At 45.1% G+C, this 19,883-nt stretch overlaps 1 protein-coding gene across 1 annotated transcript; it reads right to left on the reverse strand.

Annotated features, from left to right (window-relative positions):
* Window positions 1–1,314: 1,314 nt before the first annotated feature.
* Window positions 1,315–14,791, reverse strand: LOC120037156 (calcium/calmodulin-dependent protein kinase type II delta 1 chain-like; the record flags this gene model as incomplete). Its single annotated transcript, XM_038983328.1, has 6 exons — window positions 1,315–1,484; window positions 2,253–2,315; window positions 3,646–3,740; window positions 6,064–6,139; window positions 12,827–12,875; window positions 14,747–14,791. Coding segments are annotated over 6 exons (498 nt in total), but the record flags the coding sequence as incomplete, so codon positions are not given.
* Window positions 14,792–19,883: the final 5,092 nt, after the last annotated feature.

The following is a 19,883-nucleotide window of genomic DNA, read 5'->3' on the forward strand; positions in this document are numbered from 1 at the left end:
AGACTGGGAAGGTAGTCTACACTACAGACTGGGAAGGTAGTCTACACTGGACACTACAGTGGTAGAAGTTAGTCTACACTGGACACTACAGACTGGGAAGGTAGTCTACATTGGACACTACAGACTGGGAAGATAGTCTACACTGGACACTACATACTAGGAAGATAGTCTACATTGGACACTAGAGACTGGGAAGGTAGTCTACACTGGACACTTCAGAGTGGTGGAAGGTAGTCTACACTGGACACTACAGACTGGGAAGGTAGTCTACACTGGACACTACAGACTGGTGGAAGGTAGTCTACACTGGACACTACAGACTGGGAAGGTAGTCTACACTGGACACTACAGACTGGGAAGGTAGTCTACACTGGACACTACAGAGTGGTGGAAGGTAGTCTACACTGGACACTACAGACTGGGAAGGTAGTCTACACTGGACACTTCAGAGTGGTGGAAGGTAGTCTACACTGGACACTTCAGAGTGGTGGAAGGTAGTCTACACTGGACACTACAGACTGGGAAGGTAGTCTACACTGGACACTACAGACTGGTGGAAGGTAGTCTACACTGGACACTACAGACTGGGAAGGTAGTCTACACTGGACACTACAGAGTGGTGGAAGGTAGTCTACACTGGACACTACAGAGTGGTGGAAGGTAGTCTACACTGGACACTACAGACTGGGAAGGTAGTCTGCACTACAGACTGGAAAGGTAGTCTACACTGGACACTACAGACTGGTGGAAGGTAGTCTACACTGGACACTACAGACTGGAAAGGTAGTCTACACTGGACACTACAGACTGGTGGAAGGTAGTCTACACTGGACACTACAGACTGGAAAGGTAGTCTACACTGGACACTACAGACTGGAAAGGTAGTCTACACTGGACACTACAGACTGGGAAGGTAGTCTACACTGGACACTACAGACTGGTGGAAGGTAGTCTACACTGGACACTACAGACTGGAAAGGTAGTCTACACTGGACATTACAGACTGGAAAGGTAGTCTACACTGGACACTAGAGACTGGGAAGGTAGTCTACACTGGACACTACAGACTGGTGGAAGGTAGTCTACACTGGACACTACAGACTGGAAAGGTAGTCTACACTGGACACTACAGACTGGTGGAAGGTAGTCTACATTGGACACTACAGACTGGTGGAAGGTAGTCTACACTGGACACTACAGACTGGAAAGGTAGTCTACACTGGACACTACAGAGTGGTGGAAGTGAATGTTCTGAAATTGGTTTATTATAATCACTATAATTAATACATTAATTTATTGATTAATGTATATTTCTTACTGGGATGGTACGCTGGGCGAGCCGGAGCGGTGGAAGTGTATGTTCTGCCACTTTCCGTCTCTGCGATGCCAGACGCGGGTCTCCTCAGACTGCATGGTGCGAGGCATCCCCCCCGCGTCCATGTACTGGCTCAGGCGGATGTAGGCGATGCACGCAGCGTTCTCCGCTAGATAGACCTTCTCATTAGTTCACCTTTCCTTGTTTCATGTCAACATCATAGACACATTGTACATAATTACCAGGGGGTTGGCGTCCATCTTGATTCAATTCAGGAAGTACACTGGAATTCCCTTTCCAATATTCACTTCAATGCTTCAGGAGAATTTGGAATGGGAAATTTGAATCTGGTCTACTTTCTGACTGCAATTGACATGTACACACAGTGTATATTTGAATCTGGTTTACTTTCTGACTGCAATTGACATGTACACACAGTGTATATTTGAATCTGGTTTACTTTCTGACTGGAATTGACATGTACACACAGTGTATATTTGAATCTGGTTTACTTTCTGACTGGAATTGATATGTACACACAGTGTATATTTGAATCTGGTTTACTTTCTGACTGGAATTGACATGTACACACAGTGTATATTTGAATCTGGTCTACTTTCTGACTGGAATTGACATGTACACACAGTGTATATTTGAATCTGGTCTACTTTCTGACTGGAATTGACATGTACACACAGTGTATATTTGAATACCAACCAGAAACAGGATTACATAAAACATAACAGCCCGGGAAAAATCAACATAATGTTCAGTTGGTAAAGCATGGTGCTCGCAATACCAGGATAGTGGGTTCAAATCCCAGGGCCACCCATATGGAAAATGTATGCACACATTATTGTATGTTGCTTTTGATTAAAGCTAAATAGCATATATTATCATATTATTGTCGTAATATTAGACATGGCGGGTTTCCTACCTATCAGATGGACGTGAGGGTTGAGGAGGATGGTGTGCACCGGCCTGTTACCTTTAGACAGGGCTGGAAGGAGAGGAGGACGAGGGAGATGGAGAGACGGGCCTTAGTTAGCTAGTGGGAGTTGTAGTTCTCAGTAACAGACACAAACAGACAGAACTATTCATCAATAGCTAATCAATAACTACAAATCAATATCTGATCAATACATCTACTAATCCATAGCTGATCAATACCTCTACTAATCAATACCTCTACTAATCAATACCTATACTAATCAATACCAATACTAATCAATAACTCTGTTAATCAATACCAATTCTAATCATTACCTCTACTAATGAATACAACTACGAATGAATAGCTAATCAATACCTATAGTAATCAATAGCTAATCAATACCTCTAATCAATACATATACTAATCCATAGCTAATCAATACCTCTACTAATGAATAGCTAATCAATACCTCTAATAATCAATAGCTAATTAATACCTATACCAATCAATAGCTAATCAATACCTATACTAATCAATACCTCTACTAATGAATAGCTAATCAATACCTCTACTAATCAATAGCTAATTAATACCTATACCAATCAATAGCTAATCAATACCTATACTAATCAATAGCTAATCAATACCTATACTAATCAATACCTCTACTAGTCAATACATATACTAATCCATAGCTGATCAACACCTCTACTAATGAATTGCTAATCAATACCTCTACTAATCAATACATACTACTCAATAGCTGATCAATACCTGTAATTAATAGCTGATCAATATCTCTACTAATCAAAAGTTGATCATACCTGTACTAATCAATATCTCTAAGTAATAGCTGATCAATAACTATACTAATCAAATGCTGATCAGACCTCTACTAATCAATAGCTGATCAATACCTCTTCTGATCAATACCCCTACTAATCAAAAGTTTCTGATCAATACCCCTACTAATCAATAGCTGATCATACCTCTACTAATCAATAGCTAATCAATAACTACTAATCGATAGCTGATCAATACCTCTACTAATCAATGCCTACACTAATCAATAGCTGACCAATAACTACTAATCCATAGCTGATCAATACCTCTACTAATCAATACCCCTACTAATCAAAAGTTGCTGATCAATACCCCTACTAATCAATAGCTGATCAATATCTACTAATCGATAGCTGATCAATACCTCTACTAATCAAAACACACTAATCAATAGCTGATCAATACCCCTACTAATCAATAGCTGATCATACCTCTACTAATCAATACCTCTACTAATCAATAGCTGATCAATAACTAATAATCAATAGCTGATCAATACCTTTACTAATCAATAACTGTATCTTCTAAATGACTTGACTGATGAATGTGTTACCGTTGTCGAAGTAGAAGCGATGGAAGTCATGTCCCTCTACCAGGTTCCCCAGAGCTTCTGGTTCAAACGACGTCAGACCAGGATCACAGATCTTCCTGTTGGAAACACAGACTAAGTCCCATATGGCACCCTATTCCCTATGTAGTGAACTACTAGTGAGCAGAGCCCTATTCCCTATGTAGTGAACTACTAGTGAGCAGAGCCCTATTCCCTATGTAGTGAACTACTAGTGACCAGAGCCCTATTCCCTATATAGTGAACTACTAGTGACCAGAGCCATATTCTCTATATAGTGAACTACTAGTGACCAGAGCCCTATTCCCTATATAGGGAACTACTAGTGACCAGAGCCCTATTCCCTATATAGTGAACTACTAGTGACCAGAGCCCTATTCCCTATATGGGGAACTACTAGTGACCAGAGCCCTATTCCCTATATAGTGAACTACTAGTGACCAGGGCCCTATTCCCTATATAGTGAACTACTAGTGACCAGGGCCCTATTCCCTATATGGGGAACTACTAGTGACCAGAGCCCTATTCCCTATATAGTGAACTACTAGTGACCAGGGCCCTATTCCCTATATAGTGAACTACTAGTGACCAGGGCCCTATTCCCTATATAGTGAACTACTAGTGACCAGGACCCTATTCCCTATATAGTGAACTACTAGTGACCAGAGCCCTATTCCCTATATAGTGAACTACTAGTGACCAGGGCCCTATTCCCTATATAGTGAACTACTAGTGACCAGGGCCCTATTCCCTATATAGTGAACTACTAGTGACCAGGACCCTATTCCCTATATAGTGAACTACTAGTGACCAGGGCCCTATTCCCTATATAGTGAACTACTAGTGACCAGAGCCCTATTCCCTATATAGTGAACTACTAGTGACCAGAGCCCTATTCCCTATATAGTGAACTACTAGTGACCAGAGCCCTATTCCCTATATAGTGAACTACTAGTGACCAGAGCCCTATTCCCTATATAGTGAACTACTAGTGACCAGAGCCCTATTCCCTATATAGTGAACTACTAGTAACCATAGTAACACAATAATAGAGGTGTGGGTAAATGGGCATTGTGGGTAAATTGTTACTGTATGATCATCAAGGTGATTTGTAGTAGATCAGTCAGCTGCAATGTGGTGGAACAACAATCCCAAAGAACTAGAGTAACACACACACACACACACACACACACACACACACACACACACACACACACACACACACACACACACACACACACACACACACACGTCCTAGCCTTAAACACACTCACACACCTCACACACACACACACGTCCTAGCCCTAAACACACCCGTCCTAGCCCTAAAACACACTCACACACACGTGTCCTAGCCCTAAACACACACCCGTCCTAGCCCTAAACACACTCACACACACGTGTCCTAGCCCTAAACACACTCACACACACGTGTCCTAGCCCTAAACACACACACACGTGTCCTAGCCCTAAACACACTCACACACACGTGTCCTAGCCCTAAACACACACACACACACGTGTCCTAGCCCTAAACACACACACACACACACCCGTCCTAGCCCTAAACACACACACACACACACGTGTCCTAGCCCTAAACACACACACACACACACCCGTCCTAGCCCTAAACACACACACACACACGTGTCCTAGCCCTAAACACACACACACACACACCCGTCCTAGCCCTAAACACACACACACACACGTGTCCTAGCCCTAAACACACACACACACACACCCGTCCTAGCCCTAAACACACACACACACACACCCGTCCTAGCCCTAAACACACACACACACACACCCGTCCTAGCCCTAAACACACACACACACACACCCGTCCTAGCCCTAAACACACACTCACACACACGTGTCCTAGCCCTAAACACACACACACACACACCCGTCCTAGCCCTAAACACACTCACACACACGTGTCCTAGCCCTAAACACACTCACACACACCCGTCCTAGCCCTAAACACACACACACACACCCGTCCTAGCCCTAAACACACTCACACACACCCGTCCTAGCCCTAAACACACACACACACACCCGTCCTAGCCCTAAACACACACACACACACACACACCCGTCCTAGCCCTAAACACACACACACACACACCCGTCCTAGCCCTAAACACACACTCACACACACGTGTCCTAGCCCTAAACACACACACACACACACACCCGTCCTAGCCCTAAACACACTCACACACACGTGTCCTAGCCCTAAACACACTCACACACACCCGTCCTAGCCCTAAACACACACACACACACACCCGTCCTAGCCCTAAACACACTCACACACACCCGTCCTAGCCCTAAACACACACACACACACGTGTCCTAGCCCTAAACACACTCAGACAGAGCAGGACTCACGCGTAGGCCTCAAAGTCTCCGTTGTTGATGGATTCGATCAGCTGCTCTGTGACTTTGATAATTTCCTGCTTCCGAGCTGGAAACACACAAACACAGCATCACCACAACCTCAGGTCAACATTAGTCCAACATAACCCAATCTTACATACATTAAATCATAGCTGCTGGTTCTGTTCCAACACAGTGGACTACTTTAGACCAGAACACAGAGGAACCTATTCCCTATTCATTGGACTACTTTAGACCAGAACCCCATGGAACCTATTCCCTATTCAGTGGGCTACTTTAGACCAGAACCCAAATGGAACCTATTCCCTATTCAGTGGGCTACTTTAGACCAGAACCCAATGGAACCTATTCCCTATTCAGTGGGCTACTTTAGTCCAGAACCCAATGGAACCCTATTCCCTATTCAGTGGGCTACTTTAGACCAGAACCCAATAGAACCCTATTCCCTATTCAGTGGGCTACTGTAGACCAGAACCCAGTGGGCCTTGGCACCCTATACAGTGGGCTACTTTAGACCAGAACCCAGTGGGCGCTGGAACCCTATTAGTGATAGTACCCTACTACTGGTAGGGAATAGGGTGCCATTTGGGAGAAAAGCTATTAGTATGGGAATTTGACCTGGGGTTGGGGTCAATTCCATTCAAGTTAATTCAGGACCTAAAATTCCAATTATATTCAATTAGGAAAATATGGAAGTGGAATTTGGTTTAACTTTCTGAATTGACTGGAATTTTAAGTGTAATTGACCCCAAACCCTGGTTTGAACTGAGTTACCTTTACGGGTGTTAGTGCAGGCTGGGATGGGTGTTAGTGCAGGCTGGGATGGGGGTTAGTACAGGCTGGGATGGGGGTTAGTACAGGCTGGGATGGGGGTTAGTGCAGGCTGGGATGGGGTTAGTGCAGGCTGGGATGGGGGTTAGTGCAGGCTGGGATGGGGGTTAGTACAGGCTGGGATGGGGGTTAGTACAGGCTGGGATGGGGGTTAGTGCAGGCTGGGATGGGGGTTAGTGCAGGCTGGGATGGGGGTTAGTGCAGGCTGGGATGGGGGTTAGTGCAGGCTGGGATGGGGTTAGTGCAGGCTGGGATGGGGGTTAGTGCAGGCTGGGATGGGGGTTAGTGCAGGCTGGGATGGGGGTTAGTGTAGGCTGGGATGGGGGTTAGTGCAGGCTGGGATGGGGGTTAGTGCAGGCTGGGATGGGGGTTAGTGCAGGCTGGGATGGGGGTCAGTGCAGGCTGGGATGGGGGTTAGTGCAGGCTGGGATGGGGGTTAGTGCAGGTTGGGATGGGGGTTAGTGAAAACAAAACCACTTGTTTACTGGTGTTAGTGCAGGCTGGGATGGGGGTTAGTGCAGGCTGGGATGGGGGTTAGTGAAAATAAAACCACTTGTTTCCTGGTGCTAGTGCAGGCTGGGATGGGGGTTAGTGAAAATAAAACCACTTGTTTACTGGTGTTAGTGCAGGCTGGGATGGGGGTTAGTGCAGGCTGGGATGGGGGTTAGTGCAGGCTGGGATGGGGGTCAGTGCAGGCTGGGATGGGGTTAGTGCAGGCTGGGATGGGGGTTAGTGCAGGCTGGGATGGGGGTTAGTACAGGCTGGGATGGGGGTTAGTGCAGGCTGGGATGGGGGTTAGTGCAGGCTGGGATGGGGGTTAGTGCAGGCTGGGATGGGGGTTAGTGCAGGCTGGGATGGGGGTTAGTGCAGGCTGGGATGGGGGTTAGTGCAGGTTGGGATGGGGTTAGTGCAGGCTGGGATGGGGGTTAGTGCAGGCTGGGATGGGGGTTAGTGCAGGCTGGGATGGGGGTTAGTGCAGGCTGGGATGGGGGTTAGTGCAGGCTGGGATGGGGGTTAGTGCAGGCTGGGATGGGGTTAGTGCAGGCTGGGATGGGGGTTAGTGCAGGCTGGGATGGGGGTTAGTGCAGGCTGGGATGGGGGTTAGTGCAGGCTGGGATGGGGGTTAGTGCAGGCTGGGATGGGGTTAGTGCAGGCTGGGATGGGGGTTAGTGCAGGCTGGGATGGGGGTTAGTGAAAACAAAACCACTTGTCGTCTGCTTAACAAACATGTCTATGGTCGTGTTCCAGGCCGACTACATTGCAGACACCAATGGTTGCGGGCCACGTCATCAACTACGCAGTTGGGCATCAGATTACTATATCATGTGACGTTGTTAGCTGATATGTTAAATATCTATCCAGGTGTTGTGAGATCTGGCAGGCGTCTGCAATGTAGTCAGCCTGGAAATGCGGCCTTTGACTCAACCACTTAGCCAGAAATATTGTGTGTGTTTATGGTTTATCTTCTTAAGGGACAGGGAGACAGGAGACGGAGGGACAGGAGACAGGTTTCTCCAGAGTGGTTGAGTGGAGGCCCAGGGAGTACAGGGGACATGGCCAGGGTTTCCACCCCATTAGAAGGGGACTTACTCTGGACTGATAAGGAGGGAGTAGAGGGGGACAGAGACTAGGAACAGGAACAGGTTTCTCCAGATTGGCTGAAGAGAGGGGACGGGAGGTAGAGGCATGGTTTCTCCTCCCAAGGAGGTAGGGGTGGGGATATAGCCATGATCTCCACCCCAACAAGAGGAGACTTACTCTGGCCTGATGAGGAGGGAGTAGAAGGGACACCCAGTAGACAGTGGACAGGGGACAGAATTCTCCAGAGTGGTTGAGGAGAGACACAGGGGACAGGTTTTTCCAGCGTGGTTGAGGGGAGACCCAGGAGACAGTGGACAGGTTTCTCCAGAGTGGTTGAGGAGAAATAGGGGACAGGTTTCTCCAGAGTGGTTGAGGAGAGACCCAGGAGATAGTGGACAGGTTTCTCCAGAGTGGTTGAGGAGAAATAGGGGACAGGTTTCTCCAGAGTGGTTGAGGAGAGACCCAGGAGATAGTGGACAGGTTTCTCCAGAGTGGTTGAGGAGAAATAGGGGACAGGTTTCTCCAGAGTGGTTGAGGAGAGACCCAGGAGATAGTGGACAAGTTTCTCCAGAGTGGTTGAGGAGAGGCAGTGGACAGGACACAGGTTTCTCCAGAGTGGTTGAGGAGAGACCCAGGAGACAGAGGACAGGACACAGGTTTCTCCAGAGTGGTTGAGGAGAGACCGAGGAGGCAGTGGACAGGACACAGGTTTCTCCAGAGTGGTTGAGGAGAGGCAGTGGACAGGACACAGGTTTCTCCAGAGTGGTTGAGGAGAGACCCAGGAGACAGTGGACAGGACACAGGTTTCTCCAGAGTGGTTGAGGAGAGACCCAGGAGACAGTGGACAGGACACAGGTTTCTCCAGAGTGGTTGAGGAGAGACCCAGGAGACAGTGGACAGGACACAGGTTTCTCCAGAGTGGTTGATGAGAGACCCAGGAGACAGTGGACAGGACACAGGTTTCTCCAGAGTGGTTGAGGAGAGACCCAGGAGACAGTGGACAGGACACAGGTTTCTCCAGAGTGGTTGAGGAGAGACCCAGGAGACAGAGGACAGGACACAGGTTTCTCCAGAGTGGTTGAGGAGAGACCCAGGAGACAGAGGACAGGACACAGGTTTCTCCAGTGGTTGAGGAGAGACCCAGGAGACTGAGGACAGGACACAGGTTTCTCCAGAGTGGTTGAGGGAAGACAGTGGACATGTTTCTCCAGAGTGGTAGACCAGATTACTATATCATGTGATGTGGTTAGCTAATATGTTAAATAGATCAGATTACTATATCATGTGATGTGGTTAGCTGATATGTTAACTTCTTACGGGCAGGTGGAACGGTAGTGTCTCACCTGGCCAACATCTGGTGAAATTCAAATATTTAACATTCTTGAAAATATATGTGTTATACATCAAAATAAAGCTTAACTTCTTGTTAATCCAGCCAATGTGTCAGATTTCAAAAAGGCTTTATGGCGAAAGCAAACCATGCGAATATCTGAAGACAGCGCCACGCATACAAATGCATAACAAATAATTTTCAACCAGGGAGTTGAGACACGAAAGTCAGAAATAGCGATATAATATATGCCTTACCTTTGAAGATCTTCTGTTGGCACTCCAAAAGGTCCCAGTTACGTTACAAATGGTCCTTTTATTCGATAAATTCCTTCTTTATATCCATAAAAACTCAGTTTAGCTGGCGCGCTTCAGTCAATAATCCACAGTTTCCCTCCAAAATGCATACAAAATTAATCCCAAACGTTACCAATAAACTTATCCAAACAAGTCAATCAACGTTTCTAATCAAACCTTAGGTACCCTAATACGTAAATAAGCGATAAAATTTAAGACGAAGAATCGTATGTTCATTACCGGAGATAAATAACAAAGAACGCTCTTTCATCCACGCGCATTGGAAACACGACAGCCAAAATGGGAGCCACTTAGAAAAACTACACCAACTCCCTCGTTTTCCCCAAAAACAGCCTGAAACTCTTTTAAAGACTGTTGACATCTAGTGGAAGCCCTAGGAACTGCAATCTGGGATAATTTCGCCTTATTAGAATAGTGCCAGCCATTGAAAGCAGAGGTAGGATGATTTTTATTTTTGGGGGGGGGGTTTGTCCTCGGGGTTTCGCCTGCCATTTCAGTTATGTTATACTTACAGACATTCTTTTAACAGTTTTAGAAACTTTGGAGTGTTTTCTATCCAAATCCACTAATAATATGCATATCCTAGCTTCTGGGCCTGAGTAGCAGGCAGTTTACTTTGGGCACGCTTTTCATCCAGATGTCAAAATACCGCCCCCTAGCCCAAAGAGGTTAAATAGATCAGATTACTATATCATGTGATGTGGTTAGCTGATTTGTTAAATATCTATCCAGGTGTTGTGAGATCTGGCAGGTGTCTGTAATGTATTCAGCCTGGAAATGTGGCCTTTGACTCAATCACTTAACCAGAAATATTGTGCGTGTTTATCTTCTCAAGGGACAAGGAGACGGAGACAGTGGACAGGCTTCTCCAGAGTGGTTGAGGAGAGACAGGGGACGGGTTTCTCCAGAGTTGTTGAGGGGAGACCCAGGAGACAGTGGACTGGACACAGGTTTCTCCAGAGTGGTTGAGGAGAGATCCAGGAGACAGGTTTCTTCAGAGTGGTTGAGGAGAGATCCAGGAGACAGTGGACAGGTTTCTCCAGAGTGGTTGAGGAGAGACCGAGGAGACAGTGGACAGGTTGCTCCAGAGTGGTTGAGGGGAGACCCAGGAGACAGGTTTCTCCAGAGTGGTTGAGGGGAGACCGAGGAGACAGTGGACAGGTTTCTCCAGAGTGGTTGAGGGGAGACCCAGGAGACAGGTTTCTCCAGAGTGGTTGAGGGGAGACCCAGGAGACAGGGGGCAGGTTTCTCCAGAGTGGTTGAGGAGAGACCGAGGAGACAGTGGACAGGTTTCTCCAGAGTTGTTGAGGGGAGACCCAGGAGACAGGTTTCTCCAGAGTGGTTGAGGGGAGACCCAGGAGACAGGGGGCAGGTTTCTCCAGAGTGGTTGAGGAGAGACCGGGGAGACAGTGGACAGGTTTCTCCAGAGTTGTTGAGGAGACCCAGGCGACAATGGACAGGGGACAGGTTTCTCCAGAGTGGTTGAGGAGAGACCCAGGAGACATGGAACATGTTTCTCCAGAGTGGTTGAGGAGAGACAGGGGACAGTGGACAGGGGACAGGTTTCTCCAGAGTGGTTTAGGGGAGACCCAGGAGACAGTGGACAGGGGGACAGGTTTCTCCAGAGTGGTTGAGGAGAGACAGGGGACAGGGGACAGGTTTCTCCAGAGTGGTTGAGGAGAGATCCAGGAGACAGTGGACAGGACACAGGTTTCTCCAGAGTGGTTGAGGGGAGACACAGGAGACAGTGGACAGGGGGACAGGTTTCTCCAGAGTGGTTGAGGAGAGATCCAGGAGGACACTGACTGGGGAACAGAGGGGGACATAGCCAGGGGACTTACTCTGTCCTGAAGAGGAGGGAGTCTGCCTGGGCTTAGAGGACTGGGTGGAACGACCCTTAGAGATCCACACACTACCCACCAAGTTCCCCAAACAGAGGACTGGCAGAGAGGGCAGGTGTGTGTGTAGGGGGGGGTCAACATGAATTTCAAATGTAGAAAACAATTCCATTCACAGAAAGAAAATATAATATGTGTTTAATAATAAATAATAAAGAGAAGATAACAGGTAAGTTTAATAATACATACATCAATACATCATGTATATGGAGTCTCAATCATCAGGAGGAAGAAGAGGAGGAGGAGGAAGTAGCTGAAGGCAGAGTGAAAGGAGAGGTTTGAAAGACAGATGGAAGGAGAGAGAGAGGGCGACAGAAAGACAAAGAGAGAGAGAGGGCGACAGACAGACAAAGAGAGAGAGAGACAGAAAGACAAAGAGAGAGGGCGACAGAAAGACAAAGAGAGAGAGGGCGACAGACAGATAAAGAGAGAGACAGAAAGACAAAGAGAGAGAGAGGGCGACAGACAGACAAAGAGAGAGAGAGACAGAAAGACAAAGATAGAGAGAGGGCGACAGACAGACAAAGATAGAGACAGAAAGACGAAGAGAGAGAGAGGGCGACAGACAGATAAAGATAGAGACAGAAAGACGAAGAGAGAGAGGGTGACAGACAGACAAAGATAGAGACAGAAAGACAAAGAAAGAGAGAGGGCGACAGACAAAGAGAGAGATGGAAAGACGAATAGAGAGAGAGGGCGACAGACAGACAAAGATAGAGACAGAAAGACAGACAGACAAAGAGAGAGACAGAAAGACGAAGAGAGAGAGAGACAGGCAGACAGACAAGTGTCTCTACCTTTGACATCCTCGTCCTCGATGGTGGTGTTGGTGCTCTCTATAGACTCCTGGGGGAAAGAACATATATCTTGATCTATAGCCTGGTGTACACTGAGGATCAGATTTGGGCTACCTGTATAAACGCTGCCTAATACTTAAATCAGATCGCGTTTTGTCAACTATCCACCTTTTTAAAGAGGCAATCTGCAATTTCTACATACTTTTTTTTTAACCTTTAAATGAACGATATACACTGAGTGTACAAAACATTAGGAACACCTTCCTGATATTGAGTTGCACCCCCTTTTGTCCTCAGAACATCCTCAATTCGTCGGGGAATGGACTCTACAAGGTGCCGAAAGCATTCCACAGTGATGCTGGCCCATGTTGACTCAAATGCACAGTTGTGTCAAGTTGGCTGGATATCCTTTGGGGGGTGGACCATTCTTGATACACACGGGAAACTGTTGAGTGTGGAAAAACCCAGCAGCGTTGCAGTTCTTGACACACAAACCGGTACGCCTGGCACCTATTACCATACCCCATTTGTCTTGCCCATTCATCCTCAATGGCACACACACAATCCATGTCTCAAGGCTTAAAAATCCTTCTTTAACCCGTCTCCTCCCCTTCATCTACACTGATTGAAGTGGATTTAACAAGTGACATCAATAGGGGATCATAGCTTTTACCTGGATTCACCTGGTCAGTCTGTGTCATGGAAAGAGCAGGTGTTCCTAATGTTTTGTACACTCAGTGTGTAATGGTAGTTTATTAGGACAATTATCTGTTTCTAAAGCAGCAGCTACTCTTCCGGGGGTTTATTAGGATCATTATCTATTTCTACAGCAGCAGCTACTCTTCCTGGGGTTTATTAGGATCATTATCTGTTTCTATAGCAGCAGCTACTCTTCCTGGGGTTTATTAGGACCATTATCTGTTTCTAAAGCAGCAGCTACTCTTCCTGGGGTTTATTACGATCCCCATTATCTGTTTCTATAGCAGCAGCTACTCTTCCTGGGGTTTATTAGGATCATTATCTGTTTCTATAGCAGCAGCTACTCTTCCTGGGGTTTATTAGGATCATTATCTGTTTCTATAGCAGCAGCTACTCTTCCTGGGGTTTATTAGGACCATTATCTGTTTCTATAGCAGCAGCTACTCTTCCTGGGGTTTATTAGTATCATTATCTGTTTCTATAGCAGCAGCTACTCTTCCTGGGGTTTATTAGGATCATTATCTGTTTCTATAGCAGCAGCTACTCTTCCTGGGGTTTATTAGGACCATTATCTGTTTCTATAGCAGCAGCTACTCTTACTGGGGTTTATTAGTATCATTATCTGTTTCTATAGCAGCAGCTACTCTTCCTGGGGTTTATTAGTATCATTATCTGTTTCTATAGCAGCAGCTACTCTTCCTGGGGTTTATTAGGATCATTATCTGTTTCTATAGCAGCAGCTACTCTTCCTGGGGTTTATTAGGATCATTATCTGTTTCTATAGCAGCAGCTACTCTTCCTGGGGTTTATTAGGATCATTATCTGTTACTCTTCCTGGTTGTTTTTAGGATCATTTTCTGTTACTCTTCCTGGGGTTTATTAGGATCATTATCTGTTTCTATAGCAGCAGCTACTCTTCCTGGGGTTTATTAGGACCATTATATGTTACTCTTCCTGGGGTTTATTAGGATCATTATCTGTTTCCACACAGAACATTAAAATAATACAGAACATTAATAGACCAGAAAAGCTCAAGGACAGAACTACATACATTTAATATAAAGTATATACATGTATACACAAAAAGAAATGCACACACACACACACACACACACACACACACACACACACACACACACACACACACACACACACACACACACACACACACACACACACACACACACACACACACACACACACACTCTGTCAGTGCTGTACCTTGTTCCCATCTATTGGGTTGTGGATCACTGTGGTCTGGGGTTCCTAGAGAGAGAGTTGAAACAATACAAACAGAGAATAGAAAGAGAGACAACAGTGGGGGAGAAGGAGGTGGAGGTAGAGAAGGTGGAGGTAGAGAAGGTGGAGGTAGAGAAGGAGGTGGAGGTAGAGAAGGAGGTGGAGGTAGAGGAGGAGGTGGAGGTACAGGAGGTGGTGGAGGAGGTGGAACATCCTTGGCCCTTCGGCTGGAAGGGAGGGAGGAAGCAAGGAAGGAAGCAAGCAAGGAAGGAAGGAAGGAAATGGGATAGGGGGTATTGTTGATATTCAGCCAGGTACACGTTAGCAACAGTAGCATCACAACAGCCAGCAAAACAAATGGCTGGTGTTAGAGATGAGTTAAATGATTGTTATGCTGCATTCTGGGTAAAACATAATATGGGGAGTGTGATGATCGTCATGTCAACCGTCACTTAATCTGAAGACATGTCTGTATTAATGACCAGACATTGTGTCTGTATTAATGACCAGACAATGTGACTGTATTAATGACCAGACATTGTGACTGTATTAATGACCAGACATTGTGACTGTATTAATGACCAGACATTGTGTCTGTATGAATGACCAGACATTCTGTCTGTATGAATGACCATACATTGTAACTGTATGAATGACCAGACATTGTGACTGTATGAATGACCAGACATTGTGTCTGTATGAATGACCAGACAGTGTGACTGTATTAATGACCAGACATTGTGACTGTATTAATGACCAGACATTGTGACTGTATTAATGACCAGACATTGTGACTGTATTAATGACCAGACATTGTGACTGTATTAATGACCAGACATTGTGACTGTATTAATGACCAGACATTGTGTCTGTATTAATGACCAGACATTGTGTCTGTATTAATGACCAGACATTGTGTCTGTATTAATGACCAGACATTGTAACTGTATTAATGACCAGACATTGTGACTGTATTAATGACCAGACATTGTGTCTGTATGAATGACCAGACATTGTGACTGTATTAATGACCAGACATTGTGACTGTATCAATGACCAGACATTGTGACTGTATTAATGACCAGACATTGTGACTGTATTAATGACCAGACATTGTGCCTGTATTAATGACCAGACATTGTGACTGTATTAATGACCAGACATTGTGCCTGTATGAATGACCAGACATTGTGCCTGTATGAATGACCAGACATTGTGACTGTATTAATGACCAGACATTGTGCCTGTATGAATGACCAGACATTGTGACTGTATGAATGACCAGACATTGTGACTGTATGAATGACCAGACATTGTGACTGTATTAATGACCATACATTGTGACTGTATTAATGACCAGACATTGTGACTGTATAAATGACCAGACATTGTGACTGTATAAATGACCAGACATTGTGACTGTATGAATGACCAGACATTGTGACTGTATGAATGACCAGACATTGTGCCTGTTTGAATGACCAGACATTGTGACTGTATGAATGACCAGACATTGTGACTGTATGAATGACCAGACATTGTGACTGTATAAATGACCAGACATTGTGACTGTATAAATGACCAGACATTGTGACTGTATAAATGACCAGACATTGTGACTGTATAAATGACCAGACATTGTGACTGTATGAATGACCAGACATTGTGACTGTATGAATGACCAGACATTGTGCCTGTATGAATGACCAGACATTGTGACTGTATGAATGACCAGACATTGTGACTGTATGAATGACCAGACATTGTGACTGTATTAATGACCAGACATTGTGACTGTATGAATGACCAGACATTGTGACTGTATGAATGACCAGACATTGTGACTGTATAAATGACCAGACATTGTGACTGTATGAATGACCAGACATTGTGACTGTATGAATGACCAGACATTGTGCCTGTTTGAATGACCAGACATTGTGACTGTATTAATGACCAGACATTGTGACTGTATGAATGACCAGACATTGTGACTGTATGAATGACCAGACATTGTGACTGTATAAATGACCAGACATTGTGACTGTATAAATGACCAGACATTGTGACTGTATAAATGACCAGACATTGTGACTGTATGAATGACCAGACATTGTGACTGTATGAATGACCAGACATTGTGACTGTATGAATGACCAGACATTGTGGCTGTATTAATGACCAGACATTGTGGCTGTATTAATGACCAGACATTGTGGCTGTATTAATGACCAGACATTGTGACTGTATTAATGACCAGACATTGTGACTGTATTAATGACCAGACATTGTGTCTGTATTAATGACCAGACATTGTGACTGTATTAATGACCAGACATTGTGACTGTATTAATGACCAGACATTGTGACTGTATTAATGACCAGACATTGTGACTGTATTAATGACCAGACATTGTGACTGTATTAATGACCAGACATTGTGACTGTATTAATGACCAGACATTGTGACTGTATTAATGACCAGACATTGTGACTGTATTAATGACCAGACATTGTGTCTGTATTAATGACCAGACATTGTGTCTGTATTAATGACCAGACACTGTGACTATAAATGACCAGACATTGTGACTATATTAATGACCAGACATTGTGCCTGTATTAATGACCAGACATTGTGCCTGTATTAATGACCAGACATTGTGGCTGTATTAATGACCAGACATTGTGACTGTATTAATGACCAGACATTGTGACTGTATTAATGACCAGACATTGTGACTGTATTAATGACCAGACATTGTGACTGTATTAATGACCAGACATTGTGACTGTATTAATGACCAGACATTGTGACTGTATTAATGACCAGACATTGTGACTGTATTAATGACCAGACATTGTAACTGTATTAATGACCAGACATTGTGACTGTATTAATGACCAGACATTTCGACTGTATTAATTACCAGACATTTCGACTGTATTAATGACCAGACATTGTGACTGTATTAATAACCAGACATTGTGACTGTATTAATGACCAGACATTGTGACTGTATTAATGACCAGACAGTGTGACTGTATTAATGACCAGACATTGTGACTGTATTAATGACCAGACATTGTGACTGTATTAATGACCAGACATTGTGACTGTATTAATGACCAGACATTGTGACTGTATTAATGACCAGACATTGTGCCTATATGAATGACCAGACATCGTTTATTTAACAGTTAATGGCTGCTTCGCATTTATACGTCCAGTGGAAAATCTGTCTCATTGTTCAATCTGTGGTAAAATCCTACCGCAAGGTCAATACAGGGAGAAAGAGGGGAGTAAAGGGAGGTATGGAGGAGGAGGAGGAGGAAGGGGGGGGGTTGAGAGGAGGGTGTATTATGTACCAGTGATGGGGAGGGGGTAAAGGGAGGTATGTAGGAGGAGGAAGGGGGGATGAGAGGAGGGTGTATTACGTACCAGTGATGGGGAGGGGGTAAAGGGAGGTATGTAGGAGGAGGAAGGGGGGATGAGAGGAGGGTGTATTACGTACCAGTGATGGGGAGGGGGTAAAGGGAGGTATGTAGGAGGAGGTATGGTGGTGAGAGGAAGGTGTATTACATACCAGTGATGGGGAGGGGGTAAAGGGAGGTATGGAGGAGGAGGTATGGTGGTGAGAGGAAGGTGTATTACATACCAGTGATGGGGAGGGGGTAAAGGGAGGTATGGAGGAGGAGGAAGGGGGGATGAGAGGAGGGTGTATTACATACCAGTGATGGGGAGGGGGTAAAGGGAGGTATGGAGGAGGAGGAAGGGGGGATGAGAGGAGGGTGTATTACGTACCAGTGATGGGGTTAAGCTGGTGTCTTTAGGACTGGTGACTGTGTTGGCTTTGTTGTTCGCCTGTAAAGCAAATAGTGTTGATGGAACATAACATATCACATCACATCACAAACCTGACCTGACCTGGGTCAAATCTATTCTGTCAACTTTTCTTTCGCTTTCAGCCGTACCTAGATCCTACAGGGTTCAATAGACAGTCCCCTGATGGTTTCATAGTGTATATAGATCCTACAGGGTTCAATAGACAGTCCCCTGATGGTTTCATAGTGTATATAGATCCTACAGGGTTCAATAGACAGCCCCCTGATGGTTTCATAGTGTATATAGATCCTACAGGGTTCAATAGACAGTCCCCCTGATGGTTTCATAGTGTATATAGATCCTACAGGGTTCAATAGACAGTCCCCCTGATGGTTTCATAGTGTATATAGATCCTGTATAACAGGGTTCAATAGACAGTCCCCTGATGGTTTCATAGTGTATATAGATCCTACAGGGTTCAATAGACAGTCCCCCTGATGGTTTAATAACAGTCCCTGAATGGATATGCATAGCTGTATATAGATTCCGACGGGTTGCAAATAGACATCCCCCGAGATGGTTTCATAGTGATATATAGATTCCTACAGGGTTCAATAGACAGTCCCCTGATGTGTTTAGACTACAGTGGTGTGTGATATAGAAGCCTACAAGGGTTCAATAGACAGTTCCCACCTGATGTGTTTTCATAGTGTAATATAGATCCTACCGGGTTCAATAGACAGTCCCCTGATGGTGTTCATAGTTGTATATAGATGCCTGTTAACAGGGTTCCAATAGACCAGCCCCCTGATTGGTTTCATAGTGTATATAGATCCTACAAAGTTCAAATAGACAGTCCCCCTGATTGGTTTTCATAGTGTATATAGATTGCCCTACAGGGTTCAATAGAACAGTCCCCCTGATGGTTTCATAGTGTATATAGGATTCACTACAGGGTTCAATAGAACAGTCCCCCCTGATGGTTTCATAGTGTAAGATAGATCCTTACAGGGTTCAATAGACCAGTCCCCCTGATGGTTTCATAGTGTAATATAGAATCCTACAGGGTTCAATAGACAGTCCCCTGAGTGGTTTCATAGTAGTAATATAGATCCTACAAGGGTTCAATAGACAGTCCACCCCCTGATGGTTTCAATAGTGTATATAGATCCTACAGGGTTCCAATAGACAGTCACGCCTGATGGTTTCATAGTGTATATAGATCCTACAGGGTTCAATAGACAGTCCCCCTGATGGTTTCAGAGTGTATATAGATCCTACAGGTTCAATAGA

This window comes from Salvelinus namaycush, unplaced genomic scaffold (assembly GCF_016432855.1).
Source record: "Salvelinus namaycush isolate Seneca unplaced genomic scaffold, SaNama_1.0 Scaffold1593, whole genome shotgun sequence".
NCBI lineage: Eukaryota > Metazoa > Chordata > Actinopteri > Salmoniformes > Salmonidae > Salvelinus > Salvelinus namaycush.